The 25,334-nt window shown below is 47.5% G+C and overlaps 1 protein-coding gene across 1 annotated transcript in view; it reads left to right on the top strand.

The window, feature by feature from the left end:
* The window catches only part of LOC119458612 (DNA polymerase theta), a 176,457-nt gene that overhangs the window by 60,068 nt on the left and 91,055 nt on the right, over window positions 1–25,334 (top strand). Inside the window, exons 11-14 of the mRNA XM_037720452.2 lie at window positions 3,893–4,020; window positions 5,411–5,564; window positions 17,807–17,988; window positions 19,296–19,581. Of these exons, the coding sequence (XP_037576380.1) occupies window positions 3,893–4,020; window positions 5,411–5,564; window positions 17,807–17,988; window positions 19,296–19,581 (750 nt within the window). The remainder of the gene's footprint in view (window positions 1–3,892; window positions 4,021–5,410; window positions 5,565–17,806; window positions 17,989–19,295; window positions 19,582–25,334) is intronic.

Here is a 25,334-nt window from a genome sequence, read left to right as displayed (position 1 = left end):
AAGGCGAAGCATCAATTGCGATAGCAACTTAGTAGAGAGCTATACGGAGTAAGCATAGTAGTTTTATCAGCTGTAAAAACTTGGACATGCAGCAGCACCAGCAACGCGCAGAACTGTTGTCGACCGTCGACGTTTTGCCCGCGTTCGCACCGAACGCGCACGGCGTTGGTGACTGTTGCCAGGGCCTCTGGGGGCTGCTCGGAGGTTTTCGACGAGATCAGAACAGGAAACTCTTCGAGCAGCGTCGGAAGTCTTTACCACCTTCTCGCCTCGCAACGTTTTTATATAAATATGCATTTGGTGCCGCAGCTAAACGTTGCCTCCCCTCCCTCTCTCCGTCCCCCCACGGCCTTTTGCGTTTGCTCTCTCTCTCTCTCTCTATATATATATATATATATATGGTGATTGTAAAGGAGGAAAGAGACGCTTTCTGCAGCCCTTCAGGGAGCACGGCGCAGAATGCGCGCTTGTTCTCTGTCGTGCGTTCGCTCCACGTGATAGCGCACATCCCTCGCGCCCTTTCACTCGCACATACAGCATCCGGCGTGCGGCGACGTTTTCATCGCCGTTGACGTCCTACGGAACCTCACGGCGATGGCGACGTCGACGGCAGAATTCCGGGAAAAAGGACGGGAGTAGATCACGGCTTTCACTTCTAGGAGCAGAGTCCTCAACTCCTCACTTTCCAGACTGCTCTTCCCGAGAGCATTGTGCAGAGCTGACTTGATCGACCGAATGAGAACTTGTCCTGGTGCGTTGTGCAGCAGGAACTTCCACGATTTATAAATGGTTGGCGAGAAATGAAGCAAATCTAGAACCATTCATAATTCTCCCCACATCACGCAAGTCTCTGCTTGCCCTCTGAGTGCACTGGTCTCTGAGACACTAGTGCCTATGATGCTGTGGTTATTCCCAGACAGGGCCTGGTCAAGAATTTATGTGGACTATGTGGGACCTTATAAGAACTCCTATATTTTTATTGCAATTGATGCATTCTCCAAATGGATAGAAGTGTTTCCCGTTTCATTGCCCCCAGTGGAATGTACAATTGCGTGCATGCGAGTCATGTTTGCGAATTCGGGCCTCCTAGATATGGTGGTATCGGACAATGGCCCCGCGTTACTGAGTGAAGTGTACGAGATATTCTTGAAGAATGGCATGAAGGCAGATGTTGGTACCGCCCTATCATCCTGCCTTTAATGGTGCTGCGGAAAGGGCTGTTCAAGCAATGAAAGCAAAGCTACAGAAAGTTGGCCCAGGGGACCTGCGTGCACAAATTGTACAAATACTGTTAGCCTATCGGTCTAGGCCCCACGAGGTCACCGGGTGTTACCCATCAGAGCTTTTGATGGGATGGAGGCTCAGGACTGCATTGGACCTGCTGTGGCCGGACCTAAGAAAAATGATCCTCAAGAAGCAACTCTCTCAGAAGAGGGAGTATGATCAAAGAGCCAAACTGAAGTTGCCAGCACAACCAGGAAAAACGGGGTGTTCACCAGGAATTTTCGCCCAGGTCCGCGCTGGATGCCTGCTGTAGTCACCAGGCAACACCATTCCCAGATGGATCTACAGTTGGACGATGGCCGACAGTGGACCAGGCATCTGGATCATGTAAGGTCACAGTCAATGCTCGACCGGTACAACTGTCATGGCTCCGACACCTCCACTGAATTCCCAGAGCTACACTTGCTGCTGCCGTCGGGGACCGGAGACACAGCTGACAGTGTTCTTCTCGAAGTGGCATCAAGTTTGGCAGACCAAGTACTTTTATCCGGCAAGCCCTGCTAACTGGAGGCCAGTGACACCATAAGATGACCGCGCACAGAGTGCTCCTCGCCACCTCCCACACTTCGGCTCCATAGGAGCATTAGGGAACGCCGTCCTGTGCTTCGGTTTTCTCCTTGGACTGTAACTGCCTTTAACTTCTGTTAAACTGTTGTGTTAAGAGGCGAGGAATTGTAACTGGCACTACCAGGTGGCGCTACTCGTACTAAACTACAATAAAACGTAGAGCGCGTGACATGTGTGCCTACACCCCTCACAGTGGCTACTGCGTCCTCACTACCGTGCACCATGACCATGGACCCGGTCACCACGCACTGGTTGTAGCGTAAAAGATTAGACTGCTACATGGCTAGACTGCCAAGAACACTAAATGACTGACAACAAGCAAAAATTACAGGTAGTCATGTAGGCTTCCACTGTGAAACTGAAAGCAAAGCTTGCATTACCCATTTTGTTCTTGCACTGCTCTGAAAATTTTTGTTGCTGTTTCACCTATGATAATTTGTGATACATTGTTTAGTAAATAAAAAAACAGTAATCAGACTTTAACAGTTGGTTGTTATGGAATCATTTGTTAGTTTCAATTATTAGAAATACCAAATATGTAGTTCATTTTCAATATGAATAGTTCTATTCAAGTAGCATTGGAAACTTTGAATATTCGTTCATTCTTAGATTAAACATAACAGATAAGTTCTCCTGTGCGTTCCCTTGCTTTGTTTTCTGTTTCAGATGTTGTAACAAAAAATCGAGCCACCTTGTTCCCCCTTTTGTGTAAGAATGTCCATTGTGGTTGCAATGTGCTTGCTTGCAGAGTACATTGTAGTTTTGTATCAAGAGGCTGTCATCAGTTTGAAATAAGCTTTATTCTAGGTAAACCTCACTCCCCTTGGAGTTTGAAATAGGGAAATTCCACTGTAATTTTCATCGACACTACAAGGCAGAATCTGGACAGTTAAACCTCTGGCATAAGTGTTTAAGCCGGAGAGAAGTTTTATGAATTGAAATCAGATTGATCAAGTGGAAAAGCATGCTTCTGACCTTGTTTTAAGCAGACATGACAATATATTTTAATTTAAATGTTGACTATAATTAGCATATTGCTGCGTATTTAGTAATATTCCTTGTAGTTGAACGTCGACTATACTTACCTTGGTTGCATTTGGGTTGCAGTTTTCACTAGCTAGTGCTTTTTTTTTCCCATCTTATCGGACATCTATATCGTCTGGGCACTGGAGCCAAGTCCCTAGTGGGTAAACTGGGGTGCGATCTTGTACGCGTTCCAAAATGGAACGGAGGCGGTCTGTTCCATCGAGCCACACACGATTGGTCAATTTGATCGTCACGGTTCAAATTGACCAATCGTGTGCAGCTCGATGGAACGGACCGCCTCCGTTCCATTTTGGAACGCATACAAGATCGCGCCCCTAGTGGCTCATGCCACTGCCCTATATCACATTCTCCAGGCTAGCCCGCCAGCAAGTGACCCGGGTGAAGTAGTACAGAACAAACACACTGAAGTTCTCAGCCATTACAAGAACAAAAGAAGATTATACCCACCTCCTCACTGCAAGCTAACAAGAGAAGATGTAGTCATACTCGGAAGAATTCAAACAGGCACATTCCTGCACGGAACACTCCTACACGGCTTGTGTACGCAGCTGCTTTTTTTTTTTTTTTTCGACGTGTTCAACACCACGTGGTGTGGGAGTGTGGGTGCAACCCAGCACTAAACAACATTACAGCACTGACCAAAAGAGCTGTGGGAGGATTGGCTGACGTATGCGAACCTTGAGGACCAGCAACACCTGGTGTGGAAGGCCAGGCTGGGAAAGCAGAGCTTCTTAGGCTAGGGAGGCCACCCACCTCGGGTGAAGAATAGCGGGCTCAAATTACTGAATAAAGTTTATTCTCTCTCCTTGTCCAAGGAACTGGCATTCTTTGCTACCAAATACTCTTGGGCTCAGTGTGGAATGTGAATACAGTGTCGCCAAGAGCTTGTTTGAATTTCAGTGGGGTTGTGTAAGCATGTTGCATTCATGCACTGTTTGCGTTCCTGGTGGTGCGTATCGCTCAAGGAGAATGAGACCAGTGCATTTTTCGACAGGCGAGAGCATCCTGATGTGCCGTGACGTGGACCGACCTCTAGCACAGCGATTGAGTCGTGCAGAAGCGCAGCCCATCACTTCCTGCCTCTCGGGCAGCAGCACCAGTTTGCGTAGGGCATTGCTGGAGGTGTGTGCAGCTTTGACTTGTCTGTTCTGCTATTCTTGCTTGCTTATTCATTCATTCATTCCATCAATCATTCATTCATTTATGCATATACACACACATGCACATATACATGCACGCACATGCAGATGTACAGGCAGGAGAGGCACAAGTATAGCGTGCAGCAAAGTTAATGTTAAAGGAGTCCTGAACCACCCTTCGGGCTTGGTGAGAAAAGCACAGTCCACGGATAGCATATACTGCTGCGAACATCTCAGCCAAGCGAACGAGCATGGCATGGCATGGCAAGAACTTTATTTTGGTCCAGAGAAACTAGGGCCCGAGGGCAAAAGCCTCCAGGCTAAGTCGGTGGCTCTGCCCACGTAGGCACCGGTAGGCCAAAGGCTTTCCCGATGTCGTGAGCTCTCCGGACGGCCAGGAGTTGATCTTGGAGGACTTCGCTGGATATGCGTACGAGCACGGGAAAAGGTAAAAGTGAATGCGGATCACAGTGGGGGACGAAAGACGGGAGGAGGAAAGCGGAGAGGAGGGTGCAGCGGAACCATGAAGTGGAAAGCTGAGGAGGTTATGATGTAAGCATGAGAAGAAAAGCATAGTGCGGTGACGATGGCTATGAGATAGTGCCAGAGTAGTGCGCGTCATCTGGTAGATTTGTTGGTGGAGGCTGCTGTGAATCGCGCCCATGCGTCACCCACGTGCTGGCTCTCGCAATCTCCCAATTAGCAAGGCAGTCGTACCACACTTTGCTCTGTTTGCAATGTGCCGCACGAGACAGATTGTCCGCGCCAGCCAATATATTGCGAAATGAAAACGTATACAGCTGCGTTTAAATTTCGCATTAGGAAGTATCGTAATCATCGGTGAATTTTTTCGCACCAAAGTATTTCTGGAATAGTGTAATTTAAGTTTAAATGCATTTCTCGACTTCGATAAATAGAGGTTCAGGGCCCCTTTAAAGGAATGACCATAATGGTATCACCACCACAAGCACATACCTAGCGACCTAAATGACATGTCATGCCATGTTATGCATGTATGTCATGTCATGCATACCCTTATTTATATCCTGTTAAAGAAACGATCACAACGGCATAATAGTGGCACAAGCTAGCAAACTTGGGTCACGAGATTGGAGTAAGAGGCTAGTTAACTAGATATATTCAAAGTACCTGAAGCAGGCAAATAATGCTTTGCATTAAAAGAATTTGCATGCTATAGCTGTTCATTCTTACTCTGGATGATTTTTAATTGTTCACGTGCAGTCAGAAAGTGCCTTTTTACCATCCTGAGATGGGCTGCCTGCTTCATTTAGCCAAGTGCTTCGTAATGTCTTTATAACCATAAGTGCAGTTTTGTTCGTTTCCTTTTTTTTCTTTTGCTTTAAACTCATCAGGTGGTGGCCAGTGGTGTGGCAAACAAGCCAGAGGAACTCTGCCTCTACACTCAGTGCACTTTGCGCCACCAACTTTGCTCTGGTGATGGAGCAAAAGAAGATCTTGATGGGGCACTCCAGTTTTTGGTCGACCACCAGCTTGTCCACCTCCAGGGTGAGTTACCCAATGTCACTTACTCAAATAATTGATTCTTCGAGCAAGATCAGCTATGAGAGGCGGCCGTAGAAGGCTTTTAATTAATTTTGTCCACCTGGGGTCCCCGCCCAAAGCACAGTATATTCTGCTCCACAAACCTTCTCAATTCGATGTCAGTTTGTATGGAATTGGGGGTAATTAGTAGAATTTCTGTGTTCTTGTGAATTGTAATGGAAATTTTTTTCTTGTAATTTTAAATGCTGGTATGCCTTTGCCTAGATACTAACTCATGAACTTGGCAAATGGACTCCAAGACCCTTGGCGTGATGTGGCGTAATGAAGAATGTGATGCCTTGCCACAATTGCTTAGTGCCAATGTCTGCCCGTGCCAGATATTAGTGTAGAGGCTAGAGTAGCGTACTGAGGTGAGGTGAGGTGAGGTGAGGTGTTGCACTCACTGAGGTGAGGTGCAACACTAGTTCATGTATGCCTGATCTTGCATGTCACCTGGGTTCCTCAGAAACACTGCACTGATGCACATGTTGCACCTAGTTTTGCTGGCCAGCTTACCTTTTGAGACAATTGTACCTTTCATGAATGTGATGAACTAGTTGCTTGCTGGTTTAGATTGTGCCTGTATGCGCAGTGCCATGTTACTACGTGATAACGGTTAACTACCCCAAAAATTCATGGAATACGACATGCATGTGCAGAGTTGCACGTAACAATATCACGTATCATTGTGCTGTATTATGTACCATTAGGCAAAGCTAAAGGTCTCCAATCCCTCCTATATTCAGACAGTTACGTCCAGAACTATATGGTCTGTGTAAAATTAGCCATCGTGTAGTCTCGTCTCACTCTGAGGGCAAAGCATCAAGTATGTTTTGTCATCATTATTGAGATCAGCTGTTTGTTTTGACGCTGCCAGGGCTACAGAGGTTGTGCTGAGCCATAAAAGTGCTTTGATTGTTACTTTGCAAATGGCGCCACGGCGTTAGTGCTCGTGATGTGCTCACGATTCTCAACACTCTAAAAGCCTAATTGTTCACTGGATCAGGAATTTACTGTTCCGCTCTAGTACAGGATAAGATGACAGTGGTGAGCAAGCGCCAACTAGATGTTGAGCAAACGATGCGGTGCGGGTGAACATATTGTCACGCTGCTGTGTAACTCGCTCGGCGAGCTTCGTCTGCCCCCGGAGAAATTGTCACGCTGCACGGCGCAGCCGAAGGAAGCGGAAGTAGAGGTGTGCACGAGGGGCGGGCCGCTGCCTGTTGGGCTTGGATGACCGTCCTGTCCCTTGTGCTAGGCTAACCATCCTTCATTCTTGTAAATAAATCCATCCCATCCGTTACAATTTGGTGGAGGTGCTGGGTACATCACACTGGACGACCGAGCTCTACTACCCCTTCGACGTAGCAAATTGTTGGCCGGGCTACCACCGGGAGATGTCGACATGAGCGATTCGGACGGAGGCGACGTTCGCGAAGAAATCGCGGCAGAAAGCATTCGCGCGAGGCAAGCTGGTTACTGGCCACCTCATCGAGAAGCACACACATTCTCAGGCAAAGCGAATGAGGACGTCGAGGACTGGCTGAGACACTACGAGAGGGTGAGCCGCCACAATGAATGGAGCATGGCTGCGCAGCTCTCTAACGTTGTCTTTTTCCTTGCGGCAACTGCCCTCATGTGGTTTGAGAATAATGAGGGCTCGCTCACGACTTAGGGCAGCTTCGTCGAAGAGATAAAGAAATGCTTTGGCGACTCGCTTTCGAAAAAGAAAAAGGCTGAGCAGACACTTTCACGACGAACGCAGTTACCGGGAGAGACCTGTACCACCTACAGTGTAGACCGCTTATAATGTAAGTCGCCGGAGTCGCGAATATCCGAACTATAAGCGGTACCGCACTATAACCAAAGCAACAATTTTCAAGGCCCGCACGTATGCAAAACATGTGCACCGAGCCGCCACGCATATGCGACAGTCGAGGAATGGGCCTAGAACGTTTGCATTCAATGTACAGTCGAATCTCGTTAATTCGAACCAAATCACGCGGCGACGCCTCCGACCGGCATTGCTCTGGCACCGCCATAGAGTAAAAGCTTAGGAGAGACTCCTCAATGTCGCGCGCGAACAAAACAAAAAAAAAGAAATAACGTGGCGGAAATTTCACCCTCTCTCAAATGGCAAGGTCGCCGATTCTGCATTGCGCCAGAACATGAGTGTACGTGCCAATGTCTCAGCCACGCTACCGTAGCCACGCGTAGAAAATCGCAGTGAACCCTTCTTTCTCCTTTATGCGTCCCTTTCTAGTCACGTGTTGACCTTGCACGCTGCGGCTACGGCCGGCGCAGAGGAAAGCAGTGGCGCTGTCCCAGGCTGGCCAATGAATCTGCCCACGCCGGCAAACGCCCACTTCCCGATAACGGCAGAAAACGAAACTTCGGGGAGCTGGCGCCGGGCCGGCTGGAGCGGCGGCGGACGCGCACGGTAACAGTCAAAAGTGAGGGAGCTACGAGGGAGGGCGAGGGGAGCCACCGAAGCAGCGGAGTTGCCGAGGTGAAATCCGCTTCCCTGCTGCCCTCCTCCCTCACATTCCACGGTCACCGCGTGCGCCCTTTGTCGTGACGTGCCGGCGCCGCCCGCTCCCTGAAGTTTCATTTACTGACGTTATCATGAAGCGAGCGTTGGCCGGACGTTGGCAGTTTCGTGGCCCTAGCTCGCTATGCGCACCGTGATATTTTACGACTCGCACTCAAGATTCTGGTTTCAGCCTCACTGGCTCTTCGTTCGCACCATGTGTCCTTCTCCTCCACTTCATCTCTCTTTCTTCCTCGAGCACTCCTTGGGGCGCCCGTTTGAGGGGAGCGTTCGCCGTCTCCGCTGACTTCCATACCCCCAGGCAGCCGCACTGTAACCGGTATTTCGTTTCCCGCAACTGCACTATAAGCGATACGTGTATACATGGAGTGCTATGGGAAAATTAACAGGAGTCTGAAAAGACTGCACTATATCCGGTCCTGCGCTATATGCGGTTACGTTGTAAGTGGTCTATACTGTATATTGAAGAAATCCTGAGGCTTTGCGGAATTGTGAACGCAAACATGTCGGACGAGGACAAGGTCGGACACCTACTCAAAGGAATTGCCGAAGATGTGTACAATTTTTTTATCTCTAAGGAAGACCTCACTACCCCGTCCGCCTTAAGTCGTCACTGTCGTACGTTCGAGGCTCTGAAGACACGCCGCATTCTTCCGAAGTTTGGTCAGCTGGACAACGTGACCAACATAGCAAGTGTGGACGTATCTGCCTCTAACGACCTGGCTGCTTTGGTACGGCAAGTTATTAGAGATGAACTGGCTCATTTTCAAGGCCCAGTTGCCAACCGCGTGTGCCACCAATGCTCCGTTGATGAGCGCTACTTGGAGGCGCCGGCGGCCTGGCCGCGACCTGCCTGCAGTGACCGCCCCGTTTCCGACAACGCCCAAGCCCAGAGCACCATGATCCAGCCACAAGCAACGAATTTTGAACGTCGATATGACAGACAGCCTCGACGTGGGTCGTCTCCCGTCTACAATGCGCCTTGGAGGTTTGTACCCAACATCAATGAAAATCGCAGCCCATCTGTGTGCTACAGCTGCGGGGCTCAGGGACACATCGCGAGGTATTGCCGCCGTCGCCCGCAGCGAGATCGCACATATCCGCCTCGCATGCAAGAAGCTACATACTGGCAACCATTTGTCCCTTTCCGCCAGCTACATCGAGACTACACGTACATGCCAAGGAATGCTGACTCCACCACCGACTCGAACACGTCGATCGCCATCTCCACGTCGCCGCTCGCCTATGCCGCCCCAGCTGGGAAACTAGCTGGTAAGACCCATGGAGGTAAGGTCGTGGGATGGTCACTTTTCAGATGCCTCCGTCTGCCGTCATGGTAAAGAACAAAGTGTGTGTTTGTGTCGATGGTGTTAATACTGTGGCTTTAGTAGATACTGGTGCTTCTGTGTCTGTGATGTGTCTTGCATTCAAGAATCGCCTCGGACCGAAAGTGATGTTTGCTTGGGATGGAAATACCACGTTTCGCGGAGTTGGCGGTGAACTGTTACGTTCTGTGGGAGTATGTTCCGTTGTGATAACCGTTGGTGGAAAGGCATTTCGAACCGAATTTATTGTATTAGCACGCACCACGCATGGCATAATTCTTGGTATTGACATTTTACGGGAGTGTGGAGCAACATTAGACTGCAGGGCTGGTGAAATTTCACTCAGCAGCGATACCACACCACCCGCGCTAGACGACATTCCATCTGATCATCAAGAAGTATTTTCCGCCACCACTGATGTACTTTTGCCTGTGCAGACGGCAGTGTTCGTTCCTGTGACCTCGTCGCGCGTCTGTACTGGTTCCTGCTGTGGATTAATTGAAGCTGAATACGTCAACACTCTAAAGAAGAATGTACTTGTCCCTCGGTCACTGATCGAAGTCAGAAGGTTGTGCTCACGTTTGGATGGTGAATGGGTCCTCCGAGTCCGTTGTTTTGCCTGCTGGACTGAAGGTAGCACGCTTTGAAGATAGTGTTGCGAGCATTCGTGCGGTTGCTATTTCTATGGACGCAAGCCCGCCACTCAGTGACCACTCTTCAAAATTTAGGAGCATGATTAATAAATCGCTCCCCTCTTCCCACCAAAAAGCGCTCCAAGAGCTCCTTGCCCGCTATGCGTCAGTGTTTGACTTTTCTCAAGAGCGTCTGCAGTCACCACCGCACTCCCGCGTGCATCACCGCATCAATACTGGAACAGTGTCGCCTATATGACAGAAACCGTACCGCGTCTCTCCTGCCGAGCGCAAAGTGATCGCCGAGCAAGTTACAGACATGCTACAGAAAGGCGTCATCCAGGAGTCCAATAGTCCCTGGGCGGCTCCAGTCATATTGGTCAAGAAGAAAGACGATTCGTGGCGATTCTGCGTCGACTACAGACGCCTAAACACAGTAACGAAGAAGGATGTGTATCCGCTGCCATGTATAGATGACGCCATTGACTGTTTACATTCTGCCTCGTACTTCTCCTCTGTCGATCTGCGCTCAGGCTACTGGCAAATACCGATGCACCCGCCAGGCAAGGAGAAGACTGCCTTCGTAACGCCGGACGGACTCTTCGAGTTTAACGCAATGCCTTTCGGTTTGTGTAAAGCTCCGGCGACATTCGAGCGATTCATGGACACCATCTTGCAGGGACTTCGATGGGAAATCTGTATGTGTTACCTGGACGACGTTGTCATTTACGGCAAGACATTTCACGGGCACAACCAACGACTCGAAGTTGTGCTTGACTGCATACGGCGGGCGGGACTGATACTAAACTCCAAAAAGTGCCACTTTGGCAAACGTCAAACGCTTGTTTTGGGTTTCTTCGTCGACAAAGAAGGCATCCGCCCAGACCCCCAGAAGCTTGCGGCTGTTCGTGGCTTCAACCAGCTGAACACGGTGAAAGACCTCCGTAGCTTCCTGGGACTATGTTCTACTTTCGCCGTTTCATTAAGGACTTTGCACGCCTAGCTCATCCGCTCACGTCACTCCTTCACAAGGACTCACCGTTTAGATGGACTACTGAATGTGAGTCTGTATTCCGTCAACTAAAATTTCTGCTCACCTCAGCTCCAATTTTGCGCCACTTTGACCCAAAGGCTCCAACTGAGCTTCACACCGATGCTAGTGGTCTGGGTGTTGGAGCTGTACTCGTACAGATACATAGCGGACGCCAACAAGTCATCACCTACGCAAGCCGTACTCCCACCAAGGCTGAGCGGAATTACACCGTAACAGAAATGGAATGCTTCGCAGTAGTCTTCGCCACTAACAAGTTTTGACCATACTTATACGGCTGCCACTTCACGATAGTGACAGACCACCATTCTCTTTGCTGCTTGGTTGGACTACGCGATCCATCTAGCCGATTAGCTCGGTGGTCATTATGGCTTCAAGAATACGACTTTTCTATCACTTACAAGAGTGGTCGCTGTCACACCGATGCTGACTGTTTGTCTCGCCTTCCATCAGCAAGCACGCGAGATACGGACGATGACTTAGATGAATACCTCCTTGCCATCTCTGCCGAGTTCCCTGATGCCACCACCTTCATGCGTGAGCAACAGCATGACCCTTCTATTCGAGCTATTCTTGACGCCGCTCGGTCACCTGCACGCGGCTCACCTTTCATTATTTTTGAAGATTTATTGTGTTAGAAGAATTATTCTGCTGAAGGCGTTCCACTTCTGCTCGTGGTTCCCCAGACGTTGAGGCCTGTTGCGTTGCGCACCGCTTATCAGCCGGCGCCCAAGTCTGGCTCATCTGTTCCGGACGATAATCTGTTTCGCGCATGTGCGCTGATGTTTTCCCTCGCCCTTTGATCACGGCGTTCCTTTATAAAGGACTGCGGATCACGCCGTTAGCGGCTTCTTTTGTACTCCTTCTTTCGGCAAGCATGCCGCATTAAAACTACGTTCTTCCTTCTCCCGGCGTCTTCTTCTCCCGGCTTGGAACCCTACTCGGCCAAACGTAACAGGCCTATGATACTTCACGCCATGCACGATGACATCACGTCAGGCCATCTTGGCTTTGCTCGGACACTTCACCGACTGCGCCAGCATTTCTATTGGCCAAAGCTCTGGAAGACGGTGAAGCAGTACGTTTCCAGCTGTGCCATTTGCCAACGCCATAAGCAGCCAACGACGCCTCCTGCGGGTGCCTTGGAGCCAGTTTAACCGCCGATCGTGCCATTTGAATAAGTTGGTGTCGACTTGCTAGGTCCCTTCCCCAAGTCTACTTCCGGTTGTCGCGGGATTATTTGACCCGGTACACTGAGATGGCGGCACTCGCTTCGGCTACAGCAGCAGACGTTTCATCGTTCCTGCTGTACTCCATCATTCTCCGCCATGGTGCTCCACGCGTTGTGATTAGTGATCGTGGACGGCAGTTTACTGCAGACGTTGTTGAAGAACTACTACGTCTTTGTGGATCTGATTACCGGCATTCGACCTCTTACCATCCGCAAACAAACGGACTCACTGAGCGCACGAATCCTACGCTGACCAACATGCTTGCCATGTATGTCTCCACCGATCCCAAAAACTGGGACTCAATCTTACCATTTGTTACGTACGCTTACAATACTGCCAAGCACAAAGTCACTGGCTACACGCCTTTCTATGCTCGCAACCCCCAAAGCTTTATCGACACCATCCTTCCCTGGTCCCCACATGATGACTACTCATTAGGCCAGACTTTATGCCGTGCCGAAGAAGCGCGTCGACTGGCCCGCCTCAGGACTCTCTCCTGTCAAGATCGTGCCAAGACTCGTTATGACGCTCGACATGTGATCATCACATATGCTCCTGGGGACATTGTTTGGCTTTGGACACCTGTGCGCAAAAACGGGCTGTGCACGAAGTTTCTGTCTCGATATAGTGGCCCATATGTCATACTGAAACGACTGAGTGACATGACCTACGTCATCGCAAGAGTGACTTTGCACAACTGGCAGTCACGTCACATGTAAGTCGTGCACGTCGCCCGACTCAAACTGTACCACCATCGGGCTATGTAACTCGCTCGGAGAACTTCGTGTGTTCGGGTGTGTTCAGAGAACTTTGGGTGTGTTCGTCCCTACTGTTCAACAAAAAGGGGCTGCAAGTAATTGCTGGGAAAAAGTATAGAGCAAGTGAAGCCCCCTGTTGGATTCAGGTAAATGTGGCTTATGGTTACAGGTGCCAAAACATTTGTTGCGTCATCACACACACACTGGGGAGCACATTTCGACAGGATAGTGTGCAGACACTGAGCAGATGATGCTGTGTGACTGAACACATCTCAAGAGGCTCCCACCTTTCCTATGGGCTAAATAATCCTGCCGCTTTCGTAGTGCTGCAAGGAACTACTGAGATAGGGTATAATTTCCGCTACTCGATCATTGGGGGGCGCGATGTGGACATTGCGGGGGAGCAGGGGGGTGCAGATGAAAGCAAATTTGCATGTATTTCTCGAAAGCCAAGCAAGTAACAGCGCAAATTGTTAAAGTCTACGCTCATTACAACAGACCCATGTACAACAGACTTTTGGATATAACGGACCATATTTTAACCTTAGTTTGCTCTAACTGTTTTATTAATACAACGGAGTTCGCTTTTGACGGGCCGCTCTTCAACGGATTATCGGCTACAGCGGACGAAATTAGCGGCAATTTTTTTCAAAATCAGGCGTGTAAAACATACTTTTGCCGTGTCGACATGGGCTGACAACAGACTTGTGAGGGTCAGCCGAGATCGCGGCTCAATCTCGCGCACGCGAGAGAGGAAGGCAAGCGCGCCATCTTCTTTCGCGCGCAAGGCCCGGGGGGGAGGCATGGGAGGCCTCCTTATCTGGTGGCTGCGGCTTACGGTCGCGCGGGCCTAATCTTCAAAGTGATCTGCGATGTGGCCAAAGTACGCCCTGTGCCGGTAGCTTCGTATGCGCTGTGTTTTCGATGTTTAGTTCACGTTGAAGCGAAAGACAGCACAAAGGTCAATTAGCTCGCTGCTGCCGCCCTTCCTCACTCCAGTGTTTAGACGGCGAGTTGCCGCTGTCATCGAGCGAGATTTGTTGATGTTTACCTGTGCGCGCGTGACACCATGCTTAATTTAGTTAGTAAGCGAATATTTACAACTGTATACCACTGATAAAGCTGCTATCCTTACTTCGTATAGCTGTCTACTAATTTGCGACCGCGATCGATGCTTCGCCTTTCGGGTGAAACCTCGATTTTTTTTTTTAACTTTTGACGTTCGTCTGTCACTCTTTGCTGTAACGTTGTCAAACATAGCAACCAAAATATCGGAAGTGAGGTGTTTCAGATATAACGGACTTCGGATAAAACGGACATTTTTGGTCTGTTATCAGGGTACGTTGTAATGAGAGTCGACTGTATTGAATGATCTGGGGACCACAAAATGTAATCTTACTATGAAACTTGAACAAGAGCAGAGCAATATTAAGCACAAAGTTATTTTTTATCATGTGCAGGGAAAAATGCATGTCTCTGCACAGTTACCGAACGATAATTCAGGCACCGATAAATTGGACATACTTGATTATTCAGACAGCTTCGCAGCACTGCCACTGGCCTAATGGTCATAATGTACAAGGATGACCAAAATTTCGGACATAATACGCATTCCATTCGATATTTCAGACCCTGCCTTCACAACCACGTGCTAATTCAACTACTGATTCAAGCAGAAACAGCAATATTTTTCTGTTAATACGACGCCAGCATGGCCACCGTTGCCTCCTTGACACTGAAACTAGCAAAACCTAGTCAATTTAGTGGTCATGAACCATGTTGCCGACTACACCCAAACCATGGGAGAAGCCAAGCTAAACCACTAAATTGTGAAGACTGCATTTGTGGTTTGTCGTTTGAGTTTTGTGCGTCCAGCGTTTAGCGACACAGTTCTGGGCAACATTTCCGATTCCTATGGATTATGAGTTTTTGATGCTCAAAGTCAACGAGGAGCTTCAAGCAGCACCAAATCTATCCTCGATGTCAGTGCTGACGAGCGTAGTACTTTACAACGACCATTGTGAAGAAAATCGTGATTATTTAGCTATCAGAATATGGCCGACCTGTTGCCAAAAGATGTAGATTTGGTGCATGCATTGAATGTACTTTCGCGTATCTATAGCAACAGCAAAACAATGGTTGAGATATGGACTGACCAGGTCACAGGCAAGCATATGAAGTCGCAGTAACAAATTGATGAGCTATTTTTGCTGTTTGTGGAATGTCACTTATTTTCTTGCGAATCCGATAAATTGGACTCCTGTTTATTTGGACTTTTAGGCAGTCCTCACAGAGTCTAAATTATCGTTCGGTGACATATTTTAAATGCTAATATCCCCGGTGACCATTTTAGATTTATTTAGTGTTACAGTCAACTTACGTTAATTGGACCTTGATGAGACAGATGAAATTGATTTGAAGTATTCAGCATGTTGAATTAGACAACATTTAGAACAACACCAAGACACACCGATGATCATTTGCCACTATTTCCCAGATTCTAACACACCCTCAGTCATGCTTGTGCCCACTTTCTATGTATTCAATGTACAAAACTAACGTAGAAATGTCGTTAAAGCCTCTAAACATAATAAAAATGTAATATGCACCCAATTTTTTAGCAAGAAAAATGGGCAAGGGTTTAATATGTGTTGCACAATTGTGGCCAATTTCCTAAAGTCAGCTTCGTCGTATTACAGCCGTATTAAGCGCTAAATCATGCGAACAAGGTTTTGGTTTCGTATTCAGTTAAACAGTGCTGGCACTTTTTGGCCCAACCTTCTTGGAAAATCAGGTGCGTTCACGCTGAATAGTCCAGTTCGAATTATCCGGCAAAGGCCAATTTTAGGATCGAAATGGCGAACGTTTGGACCCATATAAATGCATGGGCACTTGTCGGGACCTTCGGTCAGGGGCAATTAAGGGAAAATCGGATTAAGTGGAGTCCAATTAATGGAAGTCTATTGCACAAAGTAATTTGTTATATCAATGTTTGTTATATCAAGGTTCCAATTTAACGATGACCGCACTGTACATTTCAAAGTAGCTATAGGTACCGGGCGGCCATTGTAAGGCGCCAGCGGCGCGCCGGCGTGTGAAGCACTGGCATGTGAAGCAGACGACGGGACGAAGGCGCTCTGTGCTTCCAGTGATTTGGACTGCGGGTTTTAAGGGCTGACGCACGGGAAAACGCATTTTAGTGTGTCTGCTTTTGAGAAAGGTCGTCACGAGGCAGATCACATTTGTGGCATCAAGTAGTATATAAAGCAGAAAATGAGCGCAAATTGTGATGCAAATGCACCACGCGAATGGAGCTCCGCAGCAAGCTAAGACGTGGAACTCCAGCAGTTATATTGCAGATGTTATTTTGCTGTGTGCATTAACATTCTCGCGTATTTAATCACGTAAATAGGCGAATAACACAAAAATTATGGACATAAAAAAAAGGAGACATAAGTCTTCTTTATTCTGTTTCTTGAGCTGCTTCGCCGATTGCACATGTGTCAGTAAGTTCCCGTTCTCTGTCCGTTGTAGTTCTTTTATCTTTGCAATGATTCCCCATTCTGAATTGCTCATAAACTAGCCCAATCTTCAGTCACAGCTCATTTTATATAGCTTGGAGCGACAGGAGCCGTCGGTGGCGGCGAGTGTGAACATGCCACTGCGTTGGCGTTCGCCGTCGATGCACAGCACAGTCATGTGCTGGACGCAACCAGAGTTGGGAATTGCTAGAAAGGAAAATGTACATTAAAAGGAACACTAACACACTGATAAGACGGCAAAATGACTACAAATCTGAATGTTCGCCTTCGGTGCCCACACTCTGGAGCCGTTACACTGCGTAGGCGAAGACAGGCAAGCGGGACACGAAGCTTGTGCGTATTAACGGCTCTTTTATTAACGATAGAACAACTAGACCATAGCAAATCAGGGTCGAGAATGTACGGTGCCCAGCGATTGAAGCGCTGGCAGCGCGCGGCTGCTGCGTTTTTTTGTTTTGTTTTGTTTTCTTTTCTTTTCGCGCCACAGGTGAGCGCTGTGGGACCAAATGCAGTCATAATGCGTTACGAAGGTTCTCGCTTTCACTCTACACCACAATGCATCAGTTTGGCGTCCCCAGCGCTTACAGTCAGTGCAAAAAGCGCTGGCGACCATGCGATTCGAGTATCGCATTTCAATTGCTGAGCACTGTACGCGCTGTTGCCTACACACAGCACATATACAGACTTTCCGCCTGAAAAATGCGATGCCGCGATGAACAACAATTGAATTGAATGGCCTAACGAGCTTCAGTCATGTTTCAGTAACTGTTGGTGCACCTAAAAACTCAACATGTTTGATCAGACTTCGTTTCACGGCAGCGCCTGCTGCGCGCGGCCCGGCCACCACGTGCCATTACATTCACGGCGCCGCCGCATGAAGGCGCCACCGGTCCAAATTCATCCCGCGCCTGGTGCCTATTGCCACAATTCTAAAGGCACCGTCATGACCTATGTACTGCCTAAGGGCACATCGAGTACAAGAACAGAAGTGGGCTAAATGTTTGCTGACAATGAAAAACAGGCAAGGTGTGCACGTCACTGGCAGTAGCTATAGTAAATGAGGTTGTAGTAATTAATTGAACCACCTTGTGCTTTTCGACCCTCCATCTCAACAGGGGAAGACGGAGATCGACGCTACTGTCCCAGCCAGCTGGGTCGTGCCGTTCTCGCATCGGGGCTTTCGCCCGATGACGCGCTGGCCATGGTCGGTGAGCTGGAGCGCGCCCGGCGTTGTCTGGCCCTCGACAGTGACTTGCACCTGGTGTACCTGGTCACACCTGGACACCTTGGTTCGCAGGTGAGTGGTGTGCAGAGACAGCTGCTGCTAGCGAATTTTAGTTGGCCGATCCATCATTCATAATTGAAGAGATAACTCCTCTGCCAGGAACACTGCGTTGCTAAAAATATTGTCTCCTTGCTCTGCTATGTTTGTAAACATGAAGTCATCTCTGAAATGGCCTGCCCTCCTTTGTGCATGCTTGAAAGAAAGGCCTTCCACCTGCTTTCATGTTGCCTTCAGGTTGGAGTGGCATGCCAAAGGCAAGTCTTGATTGCATCTAGCTCCCACCAAGCTGATTTACTTGTGGCTGTTAGTGTACATTTAGTGTTTAAGCGTTCATTTTGTTTGTTACTGTATTTGCAGAAATATAATACGAGGGGTGAAAACTGACAACTCGGAAAATATGAAAAAGATTACGGTTATGATTGTGGCACAAGGTAACAAGATGCAATGTAGCCGTATCAGAAGGCTTGGGACGAGGCCCTCAAGTATAATACGATGCACGACTGCATGGGGCACCTGCTCGTGCAATATGTCTGCACAGCGCTGCTGCATGAATGCATATTGTTGTTGTGGATTGCACTGTTGGGTTCTCATTGTATTAAGCAGCCTGCATTCTTACTGCCCGTAGCGTATGCTGTCTCTTGGGCCCCTTTGCACCATAACCACCATTTCCTGTTTTCTCAATATTCGCAGACCTATGCCTCCTGTCAGTGGTATGTTGAGGTTGGCTTTTCTGTAAAGCTTGGCTGCTTAGCAGCTGAGACTGCTGCATTTTAGTTGCAAAAGTGGGAAAAAAATGGTGATGTCCAAAACATGGCAGCCACAACATGTTTGTGGCTCCTGCAATCGCTTCCAGTGCATTCAGTACAGAAAAGCATGGCCTTCAAGATTGGCTTTCATTACTCTGAGGGTGCCATTGCTTGGCGTGTGCGATTTGAACACCACCTATTAGTATCTCACTCTATATTCAGAGTAGCATCTACTGTTCAGGTGGTGCATGGCTGAAGAGGGTGCGAAAGACATGGGCCAGTAGGAAGGAACCAAACCCTCTGTCCTTCTCCTCCGTGTCTTTTCTTTGAATCTGATCCTCCTTTCAGTCTTCGAGTTTTCAATTGGAGCATGGTTTGGAATACAACATGAGGTGCCTCCTGTGGCTGGTAGTTCTGCAAAAAAGATTTGCATGTAGTTCGTGTAAATGTGGTGGGGAGCATTTGCAACTTGATATATTTTCTTATGGGTTGACTGCTGGGCAGTGTGAAGCATTGTACATAACTCTAGGACAACCCAGAATCGTCACTCAGGTTCAAGCACGCTTCTTGCAGCTAGGCTCGCTGGACTGGGGCCGCTACCAGGAACTGTGGGAGCGGCTGTCGGCCGCACAACGCCGCGTTGCGGCTCTGGTGGGTGTCGACGAAGCGTGCATGGCACGGGCGGCCGCTGGCCGAGCCCCACCCCCTGGCCGCCTCCTGGATGGGTGCCGCCGCTTCTACCTGGCACTTGCCCTGGAGCGGCTGGCCTCCGAGCGCCCCCTGGCGGAGGTGGCACGCATATTCGCTTGCCCTCGTGGCCTGCTCCAGTCGCTGCAGCAGGGAGCCGCCACCTTTGCCGGTATGCTTTTCGCACTATAGCCTGTGATAACTCAACGCCTTCATATCTCTGTTGTGTGGCACGCATTTTCGTATTGAAATATATTGAAATTTTATTATATTGAAATTCAACTTTTTATGCAAATAAGCACAGTCGCCGACCTCTTTTTGCTACCTGGAAGGGTCCGTAAAGGTTTCCGTATTATCGAGCAATGGAAAAAAATGAACTTGCCTTACAAAAATAAATTAATCTTATTGAATTTGGGAGTCTGCGACCATAGATACGGTTTCATGCCCTGTCGACAATATCTTCACATCGGAGATGCAAAGCAAAGCCTGCAAAGCTTTCCCATCCACTCTGCCTGCCATAGTGCTGCCTGCAGTGGGACGACGCTATCAGCAGACCCATCTCCACGCAATGCGACCAATCCAATGTCACAACTTGTAGGACATCTCAAAGGAAGCTTCATGAGATCGATGTGCTGAGTGAGAAACCATTGTTCACTGTCCCCAGGGTTTCTTGTAAATTTGCGACATTGCACATGCATGTCATGTGCGAAGAATCAAGCAAGGTTCGGTATAGCGTGTAGTCTCGGGTTCTCTCGGCATGATAGACTAACAAGCACAACAATGTTTATTGCTCCAGAGGATTCACATGGAAGCAGGCTAGTTACGACCGCGACGCTTGCCGGGGTCGATAGTGGGTCGAACAATAGCAGTGCACGACACAGGATGGGAAACGAGATGTTTACCTGAGCTCCTTCCTTCGTCGCGGCTCGCAGTCTTTTCCCGGCAGCGTCGATCTCGACTGCCCTGCCTTATTCTTGTTTTGGTCCAATGGGCGTGGGGCTCCGCGTGTATGTCACCGCTACGTTTGCAACCAGTTTTCAAGAGGGTTGCGTCAGTGCGCCAAAAGCCGTCTAGCTCCCTGAAGAGGGGAAAAAGGCGTCTGCGCTCGTCGCTTCCGTGGCGCGCATAAGAACGCAGGAAAATATGAGCCTTCATAATTCTCACAAGTGTTAGAAATTTCGGTAACGATTATGCATTGTTTCTGGTATTGGTTCTATCAGTAAACATGCTGCAATTTCACCTAAAAGATACAGCATTGTTATCTTTAGCAAAGTATTAGACAACTAACGAAGGTGCGTAGTTATATATATAAATTGTATAACCACTTAAAAGGAAGGAACCAGACCGAACACTTTTATAAGGTGAGGCCGCAGATAGTACCCGCCAAGAAGAAGCTCTGGGATGGTGATGATTGTATACAGACGAAAACGATGATGTGGGCCAGAAGCGCTCCATATATATATACAGTCAAACCCTCCTATTACAATATTAAAGTTCCATGAGAATACCATTTTTATAACCGAGTTGCATGAAACAAATCAAGATAGGGGGATGGCAGAGCTGTTGTGAGAAAATTATGTAGCAGGGAGGCCAGTGGCCCTCCTTCGGCTGCTGATTGTGTTGACTCGTTTAACTTTTTAACTCTCCTGCACGCTCCGATCACGTGTAACAAGCTATGGCTGTTGGCCTTCAAGAATGGCACTGCTATAACAACTGCAAAGCAGGATCACAGGCGGCAAGTTACATGTGAGCTCCGCCATGCGAGCGACACCAATTGCTTTAAGAAGCTTGCTGCAGCAGCCTTTCAGCTTGAGAAATCGAGAAGAAACGCTGAGATGAGATCGCCACAAGCATCTCACTGGCTTGCTTGAGAAAACCTCATGTCAGTCAGCTTTGCTTGCTTTAAGCGAAGCTTGCCGACATCCTTCTCCAAGGCATCCAGGTGCTCCACGTAGGGAAGCGGAATGTCCCTCGTGATAACGAAGCTCAGGAGGCACTGAATCATCTGCAATGTCTCCTGCGAGGACAACGTTGAGGCAGTCCACCACGTTCACGACGATTGCCTCATTAATTAGAAGCACTTCGTTTCCAAATCTATAGCAGTGCACTTTCTTTTCACCGGCAACGTCGTGCATTGCCGATCATCAGCGGGCGGATCAGCCATCTTCCGTTTTGTGTGGCAAGTCAAACGAGGCTGAGAATCCACATGGCCAGGAACAACTTCGACGCAACCAACAAATACGAGCACGAGTGACCTAATCTGTTGGGAGAAGTGTGCAGAATGAGTAGTCGCCAAGCAATCTGGGAGCAGCGCTATCAGCGCAGTTGGCGAAGCCTATTCGTGTTCGGAGGGGTGGAAGGGCACGGGAGAGAGGCGTGCGAGGCTGGCCATGCGGAAGTGGCTGGAAGACGGATGCTATTGTATGAGCGCGCGGCGGGCGATCTCGCAAGGGCTCGAATTTCTCTTTTTCTTTTCAAACATTTCGCATTCTATTATCTTACGGCAAGGACATTCAGCAGCCAGACTTTATCGTTAAAGCCAATAATGCCACATGAGTGCAGTTGTAGTAAGCTGGTTATTTCTTCATAAAAACCATACAAAAGTTGACAGTGCAGCAGCTTCTGACTGTTATACCCGATATATTGTTAAAACCGCTATCATTATAAGTGGGTTCGACTGTACTGGATGTTGTGTAATCTCTAGTTTCGGAAACGCGTCAAAGCGAGAGGCAGAAGAAGCATTTGCTTCCCGCTGCCGGGGCTTTTCAAGCGACGCTCTCAGCTGCAGGTGTGGAGCGGACGTGAAAGCGTGACTTCACTTCGTACTGCCGAGTTGAAGATATCGTCAACATGGCATGAAACTATCTTCTGTCGCTGACTGTCAAAATCAATAAAATGAATTTTTTCTCATTCAGGCTTGCTTTTTCTGATTGCCCGATAACGCGAAAAGTTTTGCAGGCCCCCTTCGTGTAAGAAAAATTCACCAGCGACTTTACTTATTTGCAGAAAAGGTTCAATTTCTATATTAAAATTTTTGTTATAGCGAAGCAAAATGCCGATTTTACTGACTTTGTTATATCGGCAATAAACAATAAATAAATGGCAATAAACAATAATATTCCAGTAACCATCATACCAAACACGTCTCTTATTAATATAAGTAATACTAGATTTTCAGAGAATATGAACTTTATTTTACCCAGCGTTCGCACCAACTACGGCAAGCAGTCATTACACTTTTCAGCTTTATCTCTCTGGAACACACAAGCGTTTCCTTTAAAATTGTTGAAATCTCACAGGTTTCATACAGAACTTAGGCGCTTTCTTTTAGCTTTATCCGACTCTCATTTTTCAATGTAGTATGTTTTTTTTATTTTTAACTTTTTTTTACTTTAACTGTGTCTCTATTTTATTTCCTGCATTTTTTTTTTTCATCTTCTTGGAAAAGGACCCTTTGTAGTGTTCCCTATTATTGACTAATCTGCAGCCTTGTTCTTATTAAATGCATTAAACTGCTGTGCTTTTTTCATTTATGCCTTGTCATTTAAAAACCTGTATTATCGTAAACTTTATATGTTGCGATTGTTTGGTTGTATTAATAATTCTTGTCATCATGCATAGGAGGTCCCATTTCAGTTTCTAACTACGGGACTTCCTTTTGTATATACTTATGATGTAATTATCCCCGTTTTTGTATTGAATAAACCGATTCTGATCGAGGTTTAACTCTTAATACCAAAGATACACACTCTTGTAAACCCTCATCCCCTCTCTACCTATACCATGTGACCGGCTTCCAACATTTCACACCTGTACACATTTTCCACTATGACACTCCTAATGCATTAAAACAAAGGGGGTGCCTTTACTTGCAAAGATCCAAAGTTTTCTTCAATGCTGTTATTCAGATATTTCATGCAAAAACGCAAGTCCAAAATTTTTTTTTACAGTGCCAGCAGTATATGGCCAGCAGTACAGGAAATGTATTTACAGACTTTTTGCCGAGTGTTGTGGTTCAGTATATATTTGAATTTTGTGGCGGTCGAGGCTGTGGGGGCATTTCGTGTTTGCCTTTTTAGGTGGCATTCTGCAAATTGAGCTCGATGCTTTGTACATACGTGTGAACTCATTCTGTCCTGTAAGCGCACAGACTAACTTAATAGGCACGCTCGCTGTAGTTTGTGGCTTGTTGCCTGTGGACCCGCACGCCCTTTCTACGGCCCTCAGTCTATCCTGTGTGTGTAATCTTGGTTGTCATGACTGATGAGCCACTTGATGAGCGGCAAACTTCGTGCGACAGTTCCCACTCCACGCAGGCGAGTGGCAAATTTTCTTCACGGCAACGCTGCCTTGGCTGTTAGGCCATATCAGCACTGCTTCCCCGGGTGCTGGCAACCGAAGTTGCGGGTTGCTTGCCGAGAAACCACATAGCCATTGACAACAAAAACATGGGGGACAACTTGAATAGGGTCATTTCTCTACATTAGGTGCACCAACAATGTAAAAAACATTGTGTTATAGGGGGCAAGATACCGTACAGAACCCGAAACTTCAATAATCCGAAAATACGGCTAACAGCATAACAGCTTCGTCTTTCACTTGTCTTGGCTATGAGCCGTGTCATTGGCAATGTGAGTTGCTCACCGACACCAAAACTGTTCATTTTATGTTTAATATTTATATTCCTTGATTTGGAATCATTAGAAAATTACGAATACTGAAATTTGATCCAAAGCGAATACTGAATTGTGTACCTAGGGGACTGTTTGGGCATGTTGGTAAGACATGAAAGAACTTTATGCGCACAAGGCGAGGACAGAGACAAGGCTAAGACACACGAGAAGAGGCTAAGACATACTGCGCTCGTGTGTCTTAGCCTCTTCTCTGTCCTCATCTTGTGCGCATAAAGTTCTTTCATGAATTGTGTAACATTTGATAAAATATTTGAAAATATTGAATACAGTAGACTTCCCTTTATTTGAATTTGGTTAATTTGATTTTTCGTTTAATTCGATTCCGATTGAAGGTCCCGGCCGGTGCCCATCCATTTCTACGGGTCCAAACTTTTGTTATTTCGATCCTCAAATTGGCCTTTGCTGAAAAATTTGAACTTGACCAGTCAGTATGCACGGGTCTGACCCCTATGGTGACCCCAGTGACGACCCCTTTAGTGGCAGCGTCTGTCTCGGCAGAGCTTGGGGGAACAGTGAGTGTTGACCTCCCTATTATCTCCTGTCAAGAACGCTTATTTTTGGCTTGCCTTATAAAGAATATCCAGCAATAACCATAGCTCACAATGTCCGATTATGAGCTATGGTTTTTGTGCCTTTTATTTTTTTTTTGTGCGAGAAAACTGGGCGGAAATTTTTCTGCGCAGTGCAAACGAACACAAAACTTAAACCGCCTTGGCGACGTTCGCATGCTTTTCCCCAGAACATGGTTGTATTGTGGCGAAGCTGATTTTAGGAAATTGGTCGCCATTGTGCAACACATATTAGACCCTTGCCCATTTCTCTTCCTAAAATATCAGGTGTGCATTAGATTTATGTTTTGTTTAGGAGCTTTAATGTCATTTAATGTTAGTTTTCTATATTGGACACAGAAAATGGGTGCGTGCTTGATTTGGAGCTTGTTAAAATCGGGCAAATACTGCCAAATGAATCGGCAACACGTTGTGGCATTTTTTTGGCATCTTGTTTAATTCTACCCACCGGATAATTCAATCAATTTCTTCGCTCTCCTGAGGGTCGAATTAACTGAAGTCGGCTTTATTTGCCCAAGCCCAACCAATTTGGCTGTTGCTGTCTCAAATTTAAGATTGATAAGGGTAACTGAGGAACTAAATTTTTCTTTAGTAACAATCGCGGGAAACCAACAAACCAAGAAGTCAAGGAAAACATGGGGGATATTTGCTGTTTCGGGTGC

The sequence above is a fragment of the Dermacentor silvarum genome, chromosome 7 (genome assembly GCF_013339745.2).
Source record: "Dermacentor silvarum isolate Dsil-2018 chromosome 7, BIME_Dsil_1.4, whole genome shotgun sequence".
Lineage (NCBI taxonomy): Eukaryota > Metazoa > Arthropoda > Arachnida > Ixodida > Ixodidae > Dermacentor > Dermacentor silvarum.
Note: the sequence above shows the minus strand (reverse complement) of the source record. Positions and strands in the feature narration are given on the sequence as shown.